At 38.7% G+C, this 13,958-nt stretch overlaps 1 protein-coding gene across 1 annotated transcript in view; it reads right to left on the reverse strand.

The window, feature by feature from the left end:
* Positions 1 to 855: 855 nt before the first annotated feature.
* LCOR (ligand dependent nuclear receptor corepressor) overlaps positions 856 to 13,958 on the reverse strand; it is a 22,211-nt gene continuing 9,108 nt past the window's right edge. Inside the window, exons 2-5 of the mRNA XM_008935298.1 lie at positions 12,999 to 13,131; positions 8,132 to 8,419; positions 5,182 to 5,275; positions 856 to 2,361 (exon numbers count right to left, since the gene is read on the reverse strand). Coding sequence (XP_008933546.1) covers positions 1,392 to 2,361; positions 5,182 to 5,275; positions 8,132 to 8,369 — 1,302 coding nt within the window. The 5' untranslated portion in view covers positions 8,370 to 8,419; positions 12,999 to 13,131 and the 3' untranslated portion in view covers positions 856 to 1,391. The remainder of the gene's footprint in view (positions 2,362 to 5,181; positions 5,276 to 8,131; positions 8,420 to 12,998; positions 13,132 to 13,958) is intronic.

Below are 13,958 nucleotides of genomic sequence, written 5' to 3' on the forward strand. Positions count from 1 at the left end.
ATCATATTGAAAAATACCTGGATTTGTGGTTTACGGAGTGCTTTTACGGTGTTTAAATGCTTCTTCTAGCATGTGCTAAACCACTATCAAAATAGATTAAAATAAAATCAACAACAAAAAAGCAGGACTTGGATTAATTCCTGCTACTGGCAACTGTAATATTTAAAAAGGAAACACCCGTTCATGGAGTGTTCGACCCTGACAGTATTACAGATAGATATGATGCAGAACCTGAATTAGACCAGGCTACCAGTGTTTTACTTCTTCCCTGAACATTAACAAGCTCCTTCACTAATGTGGATATTTGGGCAGACTACTGAGGTTGTAACGTTTGAGATCACCGTTTTCTGGGCTTTTTTTTTTTTTTTCTTTTTTGCAATATCACAGTAGTTTGTTATACAAATCCCCCTTCCCCAGATTAGAGTCATTTAAACTAGTTGTTGGAACCACATAGTTTAGTAAACTCAGAATCAAGTCTGTAAAAAGCATAAAGGTCACAAAGAACCATAGGTCTGTTATGAGGCATACCCTAATACATTATTTAGTGTACCCTGACTGCTCCTGACTGTGAGAAGCTTGTCTTCCGTGAGATAAGGCTACATCCTCAAGCAGGTGAGTCTAAATATCACCCTTCAAAAATATCAAACAAAATTACAGCGAAGGTAGTGTTACAAATAATTAACTGACATATTCTGAAGGTAGTGTGTGTAGGTTTTCCCTCCCCTCCCCTCCGGGTGAGCACTAAGCAGACAATGAATGGTAAGTATGTTTAATTTAGAAAGAAAATAGTGGAGAGCCTAATTAGACCCAATTGATTATCCATCTGATAGATAAGTCTCTGAGTTCAAGAGAGGTACCATTCCTAAATAACTCGATTTAGCTCAAATCTTTCAATCAACTGGATCAAAGCAAAGGACAGGGAAAAAGATTTCTGCAACATTTTGAAGAATGACAGTCTGATTCTCATTTGAAAGATGCCTGGTTTTAGGAAAGTATCAGTTTAGCAAAGTGGACTTATTTCTATAAAGGCAGACATGAAAAATCCAACACCAGAAGTTCGGGCAGGCTCTACTGGCAAGATGTCCACTTCCACAGATCTGCATTCTTTGTGAGGTAACTCTCTATTACAGAGAAACATGCAAATGGAAAAATAAAAGGTGGGGGGGGAGGGTAGTGGACAGGTGAAGGAGGGAAACTGCGCCACAGCAGGCTAGAAAAATTTACAACGTGACATTCAGAGCACACCTTTCACCTGTGTTCACACAAGTCTACACTAAACTGCAAAGGAAAGAGCATTGCAGTAAATAAGAGAATCAGGTGCGCTCAGTGGTGGTTGAACTATGCAGTAGTGCTCACCCAGTTTGCAAAGTAATTGGCACTCTACAGCATCCCTACTCATCTTTCAATTCATTCGCACTTTGTGCTGCTTCTCCCTGGGGATCTAATTCAATCTTTACTGAAACATCCTGCCCCTCCGACCTCATTAATTTCATTTTTTTCTTTGGAGGGTTTTTCAAAGTGCCCAGCCTCTCTTTAACTTTGTACTCCAGTGTACTGTGGGGGATCCCATAAATACTCTGAGCTTTGGAAACACTCATTTTCCCGCTCATAACCACAGAGATTGCTTCCTCCAGTATCTCGCTGTTGTACTGTCTGTATCTCCCTCTTTTCTTCCTAGGTTGCTTGGAGCCAGGATCTCCCTCTTGATCTGAGGTGGGATATGGCTGTCCAGAGGTAGACTGCTCAGCATCTGAGCCCCAGGAATCTGGTCCAGCATCCAGCAAACTTCTCCTGTTTTGTTTTGGAAGGATAGCCCTTAACTTTTTGCTAAGTGCGCTCTCCGTTTGTGAACCCATTACCAAAGAGCTATAGCTGTACTGGTCACCAGTGCGGGACTCCCATGAAAGGTCCATGCCTCGAACTTGTGGTATCTTTAAATCCACAGGAGATGAATGGCTCACGTCCTTTTTCCCATCCTGTTTAGTTTGAAGTGCCATTTTTTGAAAGGCAGAGTTTTCTGTAAGAAAAGGAAGGTCACTGATGTTGCTGAGTGCACCATTTCCCCTGAATTTCATGCGGCTGAAATTGAATTCGTAGTGTGGTTTTGCCCAAGAAGCCTCCCTGGATAATATTAAGTGCTGTCCATGATTCTGTAGTCCAGATGGCCCATGGCTGGCAGCCGTAGAAAACTGGTTTCTGCTCAGCAGTTCTTCACTAATCTGGAGTGATCGAGCCAGCGGTACTTTAAGAGATGTGGAGTGGCCATAACCTTCCCTGGTTCCATCCTGCAAGCTTCTTGGAGGTACCCCATCACCACTCTGTAGTCCCTCCGGATGGTGCTGGCTGGGTCTCCCAGGTCGCCTAATTGGATGGAAGGAAACTGATGTGAGCAGGACTTGCACAGGTAGGGAGGGATGGGTGAGGGGGCCACTCCTTTATTAGAAGGCCTTGCTTGGGTAACATCACTTTTTGTGTTATTTATTTTCTCTAATTTTTTTTTTTTTTTTAATTTTTTTTTTTTTTTTTTTTTTAAGTCTCAGCATCAGTCAGTTTTAAAACTTGTTCACAAAAAAAGAGAAGCTTTTTGGGCAAAGAAAAATGAAACCTGTTGGCTGGTCTCTGGTTGGGTTCACAAATTCTCGGAGTAGAAAAGGCTTCACGCAAGCGTCTGAAAATAGCACCTTAATTACAAAGTAGTAATCGATCGCCATAGGTCTACACACAACTGTGTTACTGGTGTGACGTTACCACTAAACAAGTACAGTAATAAAAGAGTAAGCCAAAGTGCAACATAGTAAACATGCAAATATGACTGCCACCTGCAGTATCTACACATAGGTGGAACCTTGGATGGTGTTTGCTTTCATCGTATTGAAGAATTGCTGCTCAGGATTAAAAAAAATAAAAACAACAAAACCCCAACAAAAACGCTTAGCAAGCCTCAAAGGTACTTGCTTGAGTGTCATTAAATATGAAAGCTGGGATACTGCAGATCACAAAGGGAAACACTGCATTAGACTAGTCTTACCAAACTGCTCTCTTAACAACTAATTTTAGATACATATTTGTCTCGGACTCTCATTTGATACATAACATGGCTGGGGGTGGGGAAAATCTAGCTCCAACTGTCATCCAGATCAAGGGTTAATGGCAGAAGAAGTAGTATTATTTTTACCATTTTCTTTCCCTCACAAGTGTTCTATGATGAAGTATTATTACTACTGCAGTTAAACACATGTATTTTAACGTTTTGCTTGCTTAGCCTCCTGTAGTAATTGAATCACACCAGTTTCAAAATCCACTTCCAAATTTCTCCACGTTCAACATACAAATTAACAGACAGACTAGTGACTATTTTAATGCTCTGGGCTGCTAGACGGGTGTAAAGCCTCCAGCTAAGTCAGCATTATTTAAGGATAGTATGCATAATACTGAAAAGCTACGTTCTTTTTTTTTAATATCACATTTGGATTAAAAAAAGTACTTAGAGAGAAGACAACCACTGAAAGGACCTAGCCTGTAATATGCATGCTTGAGATGTATGCTGCTAGCTTCTCCCCAGGGTGAAACAAGTCACGGCTGAAGTGTTGACAAGAGTCAACAAGGATTCAGAACAAAATCCAGAGAAATGATGGAAGTCTGCTACTCCAGAGAACTCTCTGAAGCCATGCGTATATCTCTGCCCCTTCTACAGCAATTACCAGTATCAGAATGCGCACCAGTTCTACACCTAAATAGAGGTCATGCTGGCAGCTAACCAGGACAGAGGGTCGCACTCGATTTCACGGATGCTAAGCAGACTGCAGTCACCCTCAGGTACCACACACCTGTACAAGCAACCCCAGGTGCCAGCATGCTGCATCCTCTCTGGACCCACAGAACCGATCAGGACAGCACCAGGCGCTGGCCCTGTCACCCCTGTGTGCTGGACTTTGGCCCTCGCTCGATACACAAACAAGGGAACAAACAATGCACAGCCTGGGTGGCTTTTGCTGCTTTCCTAGGAAAATAAAGCTGGAAATAACCTGTCCACAACTGAAAGAGAAGCTGCTGGGGAAGGCTTATGCTAAAGAATTGTGAAAAAGTATTAAGACTAACTTTTAAATAAGAATTGAAGTATTTTAGTAATAGAAGTATTAAAAAGTAACGTTTAAGGGAGAAATCTGAGACAATAATATTTTTCCAGAGAGAAATGCAAAGGTTAAATCGATTGTTAGCAGTACATGGGATTGGTGGTAGTGGTGGGTTTTTAGTTAAAAATTTCAGCTTTTTCAAAGACCATTTCAAAGCCAAATTCAGCAATTAAACTGCAGTTTAAACCATATACTATTTCTGTACTTGACTAAAATAATTACTTGTTCATAGTGAGTTGAAGATAAAACTCTCCCATCAACACCCAAAATCCCTCTTACCCCCAGTCAGCCTATTCAGTACAATTAACTCAATCCTAACTAATAGTAAAGGGTTTCTAAACGTATGCACGCAGTGACCATTAGAAATAGGAAACCTAAAGCAAATGTTTGATGTAACTTTCTTCCACACCTTGAACTAATTAAGGCAAGAGCAGTACACCACAATTAAAAGAAAAACAAAACCAAAAAAACACCAACACCAAACAAAAACACCAAAATCTTGTTCAGTGCTATGTTACAACCGCAAATCAAATAAAGTAATATTTAAAGTTTTCTGAACTACCAGACTCCCTCCCCTGGCCACTTTTAAATTGTTATTTATGGTGGGAAATACTAACAAAGAGCATGCAGCGATTCCAATCTGATTCAGCTTGGTTCACGACTCAAATCATTACTAGCCCTAAAATACACTTTTCTACCAGCTAACCTTCCCCTAAGTGAAATTAAATCTAAGTTATATTTAGCTGAACTCGCATCTCCACACTTGTCACTAAACCCAAGAAGCAGGTAATGGAAAGATCTTTGGCTAAGTACTAAATTGGCCAAAATAATATACATTAGAGTTCTTAACTGCAAGATAAATCTGTCTCAGTTTGCAACAACTCTTATTTGGCAGGTGGGGTGAAGGCATTTGCCAAAGGTATAAGCTGAAAAACACATTACTCCAAAGGGTTAACACCAAAAGTAAGATAAATTAACAGATTGTAAGCACATGTTCTTAGTTTAAAAAAAAAGTTTTAGAAGGTCATAGTAAGTTGCTTTCTCTTACCCATTTCCCGGAGTACTGGAGCACCCTGGAGAGTGACTCAGAGAGGTGCTGCCGGCACAAGGACTCTTCTTAGTGGATAAGTCAAGCACACCGTCTGTGGAGACAAAAGAATGACTTCAGTGTTTGAAGAAGCAGGATCAGCCATGTTGTCCCTTGACAAAAAAAAGTCTTTGGGGATAAAGTCATATTTAGCTTATGACAACTTCTATCTTATCTTATCTTATCTTATCTTATCTTATTTTTAAGCAAACTAAAGCTGATTTATTTGCCATTTGACTAACAAGTGGCTTCAAGATAGCCCTCAGAAGTCACAACAAAAATTGGCAAAATTAAAGGTACATCTGCTACAAGAGCCAGGGAATAAAAGATGACCTACACATGACAGTTCACGATACAACACAGCCCATTGCATAACTAACCCGCAAGTGGTCCCAAAAATGAGACAACCTTCGAATTCCTGAGATACTCCCCCCCTTAGAGAATGGGATTTAAGCCAGTATTTGGGAAAAAAAAAAAATTTAAAATCAAATCTCTTTAGGAAAATTCATTGAGAATTTCATACTGGAAACTCACATTCAAGTCAATACACACACACAAGTGTGAGACTCTTCCTCACCTGGCAACTAGCTTCATCCCTTTTTCCATGTCTCCAGTGGGTCCCTACTGGCAAAGCTGCTGCCTTTCCCCTCTCTGCTGTGCCATTTTATTCCTATCTTCTTCCACACACCAAGCTATTTTTCCTGCTAGTCTGCTTCATCCATTCTCACTAATGGCACTTCCTCACACTCACCCATGCTCCTTTGCAAGCCCTTATGTAAACTCTGCATTTCTGGGCAACAGAAAAGGGAGCATGCTTTTTGCTAAAAAAGCCTTGCTCCCACCGCACTGAAACAACTTGAAATTCTGGTCATTTTAATAAAGGCAACATTGCCATAGAAGCAGCACAGCCATCTGAAATTCCTGGAAACTCTGAAACAAGGAATTTATGCAGCAAAGAGAAATGAAACCTGTTGGCAAGGTAAACTAGAGACATTTCAGAACTCACTCATTCCATCTAGTCAAGTAAATATCACCTAGCACAAGAACAATCTAAGATGGTTTTCAGATTGCTTAAAGTTCTCATTTGACATATGGAGAAAAAAACCATGATAAACAGTGAACTAGAATTAACTTATGGAAAGCTGTTCCACCCACTGCATTTGGGAACACACCATAACCCAAGCTTAAGCAAGCAGAGAATTGAACAATTTATGCAACTACAAAATACAGAGACTGGATCAAGTAGCACCTCTTTTTCAAGAGACTATACTAAACTTTCTCCATCAGACAGGTCATTATTACCCAGAAGTCTTCAAGGGCAAGCAAGGCCAATCTCATAATGCACAGAGAAGTTTAGAATTAGCAGGGTCTTCTTCAGCCCACCAGAATAGAAATCCAATACACAACACTAGCAGTCTTTCATGACAACCTCTTCAGTCTCTTGTTAACAAGTCTGGCAAAACCTCTTCTCGATTACATTAAATGTAAATTGGAAAAGAAAATATACATCAGCAAACAGATTACTGTATAAGTTAATATGTACATGTTCAAATTCTATAACAAGGATTATGAACATTATAAACTATCTTACAATTTTTTTGTCACATGAACTCTTCTTTAGCTACCATGTACCTGCTTTCTTCTTTACCACTCAATCCTCTAATTAAAAAAAAGGAACCAACCTGATTCTCTTCCTCTTTCAGTGAAAAGCTCCACAAAGAGAGCAGCTTAGAATTTAAAAACATATGCAAAAGACACTTGTGAAATATATTTCTAATAAAGTCAGACAGAAACAAATGCCTATCAGCTTAATACAGATCCTCAGTTCAAGAAAAACACCACACAATCTTTCACTGCAGCTTTATAACTGAAGTGTGACATCAACTTTCAATACTGCTGTAATGGCAGTAGGCTCACAGATGCTCAAGCTGCATACTGCTGGACACATAGAATTAACCTTTTTACAAAAGGCTTCATAAGTTCAGTGTAAAAAGGGATATCTACAATTCTGTAGTAGCTAGCAAAAGGCTTTTTTTTTTTTTAATAAGGCACCTTTTCCATTTGAGGACAGACAGCTTACTTCTTATTTGACAGGATGACTTCAGGCACTAATTTTTCCAAAGAAGGGTAAAGGGGCTAGTTTTAATCCTAGCAGCAGGACGGATTTATGATAGCCTCTATTCAATGGCTTCATTAAAAAAAAACATTCACAAAGTATCATCACTCACAGAATTTGCTTGTTAAAAACTGCTTTTGATGGAAAGCAAGGTTTTCAAATTAAAACAAGCTCTGCAACACTGTACAAGTTATTCAATCTGTGCTCTGCAGAGCAAGTCTATTTTTAGGGTAGAAACGAGACATTTCTTCCAAAAGCAGAAACCCGCAAGTCCTGTACAGTTCATGGATATAATTTTTACAGTCTTCACAAAGCAACGTCTCAGACTTTGAAAAGATACTGTTTTCACGCTATGACCACAAAGAAATTAAATCAGTCCTTCAGTCTGACTGTATACTGATCTTCAGAAAGGAGACAACATTATGGTTTTCATGACCACGTTAAAACTTGTCTTATCGCCGTGGACTTGTTTTATCAGCAAGCATAGAGTCTATTTTGGCAGACTGTTTCTTGCAGCTCCCTGCAGGAACAGCACGCTTCTCCCCTAAGTCTGAAGCATGTCCATCCCCTCTGCCCTTCTTCAGAAAAATCACTCAAGTCTATGTGCCTACATTTTCCCACAAAGTCTCTTCTCTCCCAGCCATATCTGGGTAGTCATTATTTTACTGTAAAAACATCTACCACTTCTCCGTTTTACATTTTATGGAAAAGTGCAAACTTCTAATTGTCTGGTTACACAACAAGAACGTCACTAACGGATTGCCGTAGGATGCAAGACACTCGTAAGAGTCCTACCTTGTTCACTAGGTTCTGACTGAGACTTTCTGACAGTAAGGTCCAGAGGTGAGTCTTGGTCAGCCATGAGAAGTTTGCTGAGCACAGGGTTCTGAGCAGTTGCAGCCGTGGGAGAGGAGGCGACCAGAGATGCTTTCAGCAGGCTTTGGTTCTTTGTGCTATTGGGCTGGCTGGAGTCCTGAGTAGAGCTATTTTTTGAGGTATATTCAGCAGCAAACTGTCGGATCATTCGCTGCATGATCTCACGGGCCACTAGGGGAATATTTGGGTCAGAGACCCTAGGACTGTCTGTAAATATTAGAGATTTTTTTTTAAGGAAGCACTTTAAGTAAAACAACTTTCATATTAAGTCATTGTTGATTTAACAAAAAATATCATCTAGGTAAAAAAAAAAAATGAAAGCCTAAGATAATGTACTTTAGTTTTAGAACACCTGAACAAGAACCATTGCTGATTCTGGTATAACCTTCCCAAAATAACAGTTGCTTAAGAGAAACATGCAATCTTGTCTTTTGTTTTCAAATACAGATATCTGACCAGACCTTTAAGAGGTGTGGAAACTAAAAGGAGAGCTAGACTCATGAAGATAAGTACCACGTAATGAAGCTCATTTAATAAAAAAACCCCAAAACAGGCTATTGAGTGGAAGAATAAAGTAACTTACCTGCAGCTACAGAAGGGGAGAAGGGGGAATAGAGTTGCAGCAGACCCCTACAAATTTACTGGGAAATAAAGCCCTTTAGTTTTGATTCTTCACAATAACCCACATGAAGATCAAACGTTCAAGTGTCTTCCACCCCATTCTATCTATTCCTTTATATCATTCTTTTGACAATCATTATAATCAACACAGCACCAGGTACTACGCAAAGAGCTTTCACATATACAAGCCAACAAGATGTGAAAGTAATTCTGTTTCTAGAAGAGCTGATAACTTTATTAATAAGAAATGTGACCTGGAAGAGGTAGACATTCCAATTTATTTATATGAAACAGTACATAAATACAAAGGTATATGGGGATGTGGGCAACCCAAAAATATATTGGCAAAAATGACTGGTTTAGATCACCAGTAATTTGTGACATCAAGGCAAATCTGTAACTCGTAAATCACAGAAGCTAAGTCCTACCACTTCACTTCAAATACTGCTTGTGTTCTCCAGCCAAATCAGGTTTTTAAAAAAAAAAAGAAACAAAAAATACACCAAATAAACCCCATAACAGCTCCCGAAATGGCTCAAAAGGTTTGATTTTCTATTTTTGAGGAAACATTCAGAGAAAATTGTGCAGTAGAAGACTAAACAAATCTTTAAAAGCAGCTCTCAAAACAGAACAATAGCAAAGTGTTTACTTCCTCTTTAAAAAAAATTACCCAGGTTGAAAGGTAATCCATTGAGATTGAACTATTAGAAGTATTAGGAAAATTTTCTGTGGGACATTTCAGCATTAGATTTGCCTTTTACCACCACTAATGTCAAAAATGAATCAATCCAAAAAAACCAGCTTTAGAATATCTGTAAAGGATGACTGACATGAAGGTTTGAGCACATAGTTGCCTACAAACTAGAAAGTAGCAATAAGCAGCTGCTGTGTTTCTTGATGAAAAACCATATTGAGCTTTAAGTACTTAATCAAGCCCAAATTCCTGCCTGTTAAGGATAGCTTTCTAAATATAAGATCTTACATAGTAATTCTTACAGGGGTATAGCAACTGCAAACTTCCAAGATGTTTATTTAAATAGTTAATCATGTTCTTGTAAAATCTACAGGATGTTTTATTGTTGCTAAGGTCAAGACACTAGTTTTAAGAAATCATCAAGACATGAGCCAAACTTAATTTTGGGTACATTTATATGTTCACTTTCTTCCCAAATGGTCCCCAAGGACTCAAGCCTGGAGAGGCTTTTTTTTTCCTGCAGTGACATTTCTTCCATTTTCTAGGCTCTCTACTATAACAAGCTGAAGGATGTGTGAAAAGCTGTAGGAAAGCCCAGAGGGACACAAACCAATGGCAAGATGACACCAATATTAGCTATTTGGCATGTGCTTGTAGTGTATACAAGTGGGGCTGGCAGGAAAAAAGTTCTATGGCACCTATGTTTTCTGAAGAATCATGTGTTTACTGTTTATGCTCATAAGTACAATTCAGTAACACTGAACATATTTCCAGCTTCAGGGAGAAAATACTACATATGCCTACCATCATGCATCTTTCTAATCTGCAACTTCAAAGAATCAGCACAGAGTGACTACTGAGTGCTCAAGACAAGCTCTCTAATTTAACACACAAAATTCTGCTTTCAACCAGAAGGGTAGTTACCTAGCACATTAAAGGCTTCTTGCTTACTAAGAAGCTTGAATGCTAAGGATTAAAAGCATTCAAAAGCAAATGCAAAATATTTGTTGGTGCTTCTGCAGTATCACTTGAAGTCATGTATTAAAGATGTTTATTTTGACTCCGAGTGTCTAGAGGTTTTTTTCAAAACAAACAAAAAAAGAAACACCAAAACCTAAGGTTAAGTAAATCACAGAAATTCTCAAAGAAGAAAAATACAACAAATATAATAGTGTAAGGCAGTACCGCTGAGCTTTAAAATCTTAATAGCTTTTGTGTATTTTATATATTTACTGAAATCTTAGAAGAGTAGTATCAAACAACAAAAAAAAAGTATGACTTCATTAAACCTTCAAAAGAAGGTCCTACCCTGCCACAAGGTAAAGGTAATGGACAACTAGGTATTACCACTCTGCTTTCACTGGAATTATGGGTGTTTGAAAGCAGCAATACTGGGTCAGAGTGCCATGGGCACAAAGCACATAAGATTAATGGACAGTAAACCTGTTCAGAAAGTTTGTTAATGCTAATTACCTATGTACGTTAAGTGCATGAAGGCATGTCCTTGACATGCATCTTGTTGCAGAACATCCCTGTTTTTTCTGATCTGTCTCGGCCACAAAATACCAGTCTCAGACATTACTGGCAGTAAGAATGGAAAGAAAGAACAAACTAATTGCTGGCATGAAACCAGAAGAGCCAAGCATCTCTGAGCAACATAGAAGCGTTAAGAGTTCTGCCATTCCTTGTACCCTCCTTGGTGTAACAGTGCCTGGGGATCTTATGGCAATGGCATGAGTCAGAATTACTTTTCAAGCAATCTAAATACAGCCAAGCTTGATAACAATGCATTAAGGGTTCAGAGCTGACTTCCTGCCAGGCTTCTTCTCCTCCCTTCTTTCTCTTGCACCAAGCACAGCTCTGCCAGAGGAAGAAAAGCAAGAGTGTACTACTAAAAAAATTCTCAGAGATGCGCAGACACCTGAAGTGGTTTCATTATCTTCAGTCTGTGTATCTGACCACACACAGTGTTAAACCCCTCATTGGCACACTGCAGTATCTGCCAATAGTTTGCTGATAATTATGAAAGTATGCATGCCTAGTAAGACATGCACAGGTCATACATAAAAATTTAAGCACAGTGTTAAGGGGATGAAGTATTTAATAAACAATTTGGAAGTGACGGAACTGCCTTTTTTTTTCCTCTCACCAGAAAAGTAATATGGAAAAAAGCATGTTTTTTCTAGGTTTTAGTTTTCTTAAATCCATTCTGGATTTAAATAGATAAATCTATAGGTGGATAAATCTAAAAGCAAAAGGAAACATTAACCTTAAAAGAAGAACAAAAACAAAACAAAAAAAGAAACAAAACCAAAACAAAACACACATGAAAAAAAACAGAAGGCAGAAGGAAAAAAAGAAAAAAAAACCCAACCCAAACCACACACCACCACACCAAAAAAACCCACCCCAGAAAATGACACTGAAAATGAAGACTTGGAATACAAGCATTATCTGAACCATCAGTAGTAATGAATTAACTATCTTTCCTACCACCCCCTACATGCTTCTATACTTTACGCAATACACCATAATGTATAGTTTGTATTTATTCATTTGAGTCATAAAAGAAAGGCTAAGATACTGTTATCTACTTAAAACACCTTTAAATATTTTGGTCACTGGCTACAGCAATTTTTAATTTGTTAACCTGAAGCCTTGCTTTGTCCCCCAGCAGACAGGTTGGAATTACTGATTTGGCAGATTTTCCTCACACATGGATCAGACTGATAAGTACAACGTACTTTCTTTCAGGATGCATTTGGAAGCAACCTCTGGATTCCTATTTCTCTTATTGGTAGAAAACTGTGAGTTGAGATCTGTGCCTTCCTAAGAGCACAGTTTAACTGACATAACTCTCCAGAAGATATTTAGAGGATTTTCCAGCACTGAGCTACTGTGATTGCCCCTGACGTTCTACAGCGCTGATATTCCAATTCTTTTGCTGATCACGTTTTGAATTCTCCATTCCCCCTTAGCACTGTTCCAACAATATCTTATACTGTGGATTGCTGGGGGTGTGTAATCACTACCAACCACAGTGAGAAGGCTGATGACCTTTAAGAAAAACTGCATTACTACAGATCCCATTAAAATTTAAAAACAAAACAAAAACCACCACCACTTGCCCCTCCTTCCAAACAGCCCACTCATCTAAATACTGGTTTCAGAGAAGTTCTGCTGAGTAGAGAAGAGATTTATTCCTCCAAAAGTGCAAAGCACCAGTATTCCCATGGAGAGATCTGGTTTAGAGTTAAGTATGTTACACTCTCTCCCTCTGTCCCAAGCCCACACTGTCATATTGCTACATTATTTGAGAGTCAATTTTTACAGCTGATTTATGTGTACATATGACAAATGAAAAATATTGAACATACGATGACAACTTGAACATCAAAGCTTTGAGATCTGCATTGCATGCAAAAAAACCAGTGAGATACACCACTTCCCCTCCCCCCCATTAAAACCAACCTTTTCTGTAAAAGACTGCATTGAGGAACTCTTCCGCTTGCCTTTCAAAACGAATGATTTTTGCTTGCTCTTGTCTAAGCAGAGCTTCTTGTCCAGCTTCCGAGGCTGGCTCATCCAGACTGACTAAGTGTTCCTGCAAAGATATTTAATATCTGTAAGATCCTCCTCACTCCAAAATTAATAAAGTTCCCTAAGGCATTAAGTATATCACTAAATTCAAAACTTTGTTAGGTACTCAGCACAGAGTTGAATCTATTGAAAGGACAACTTGATTTTTGACTCTTCCAGAGCACTGTACTTTGTTCTGTTTTCTTGTTGTAAATGCAGCTATGCTAAAAAAGCCTGTGAAACTTGACAGAATTATGGGAAATAAGAGCCCCATGCAAAGATGATGATTTAGGTATTTTACAACATTTGACTGCAAACCTATCTAGCACTTGTTCTTCTGCTGTTGCTTTTAGTTCCACAAAATACCTGCTGAAGGTAAAAACACAAAGTTCTCCCTCAATTCACACAGCATACATGCAAAGTGAGCAATAAATGACCTAGCATTAGCAAAAACCAGGTCCTTTTGTGAAAGGGCTCAGTAGTAGCTACTTTTAAATGAAATAAACTTAAGCTAGCTGCTTACAACACCTGCAATGAGTTAAAATTAATTCTCTTATACCAAGTTATCTCAAGAATGTTTCTAAACAAGAGTTTTACATAGGATAGTTAAATTGTGTGAGATGCCAGGATAAATTACTCATTTTAAATACAACTCAAGAAGCTAGAAGACAATGGTTAGAAAAATATGAAATCTAAATGCATGGATTCTACACCCCCACACCCCACTTCCAATTTCTTTTACTTCAATGCCTTGCTCCTGCTTCAGAGAACAATCTCCTTCCTGGCCCTCTCCCTCCACTTTCATTTTAAGCTATATTAAAGTTACCTGTATTTACCTACTGCAGGACTGCA

Source organism: Merops nubicus, unplaced genomic scaffold, assembly GCF_000691845.1.
Source record: "Merops nubicus isolate BGI_N331 unplaced genomic scaffold, ASM69184v1 scaffold11882, whole genome shotgun sequence".
NCBI classification, from domain to species: domain Eukaryota; kingdom Metazoa; phylum Chordata; class Aves; order Coraciiformes; family Meropidae; genus Merops; species Merops nubicus.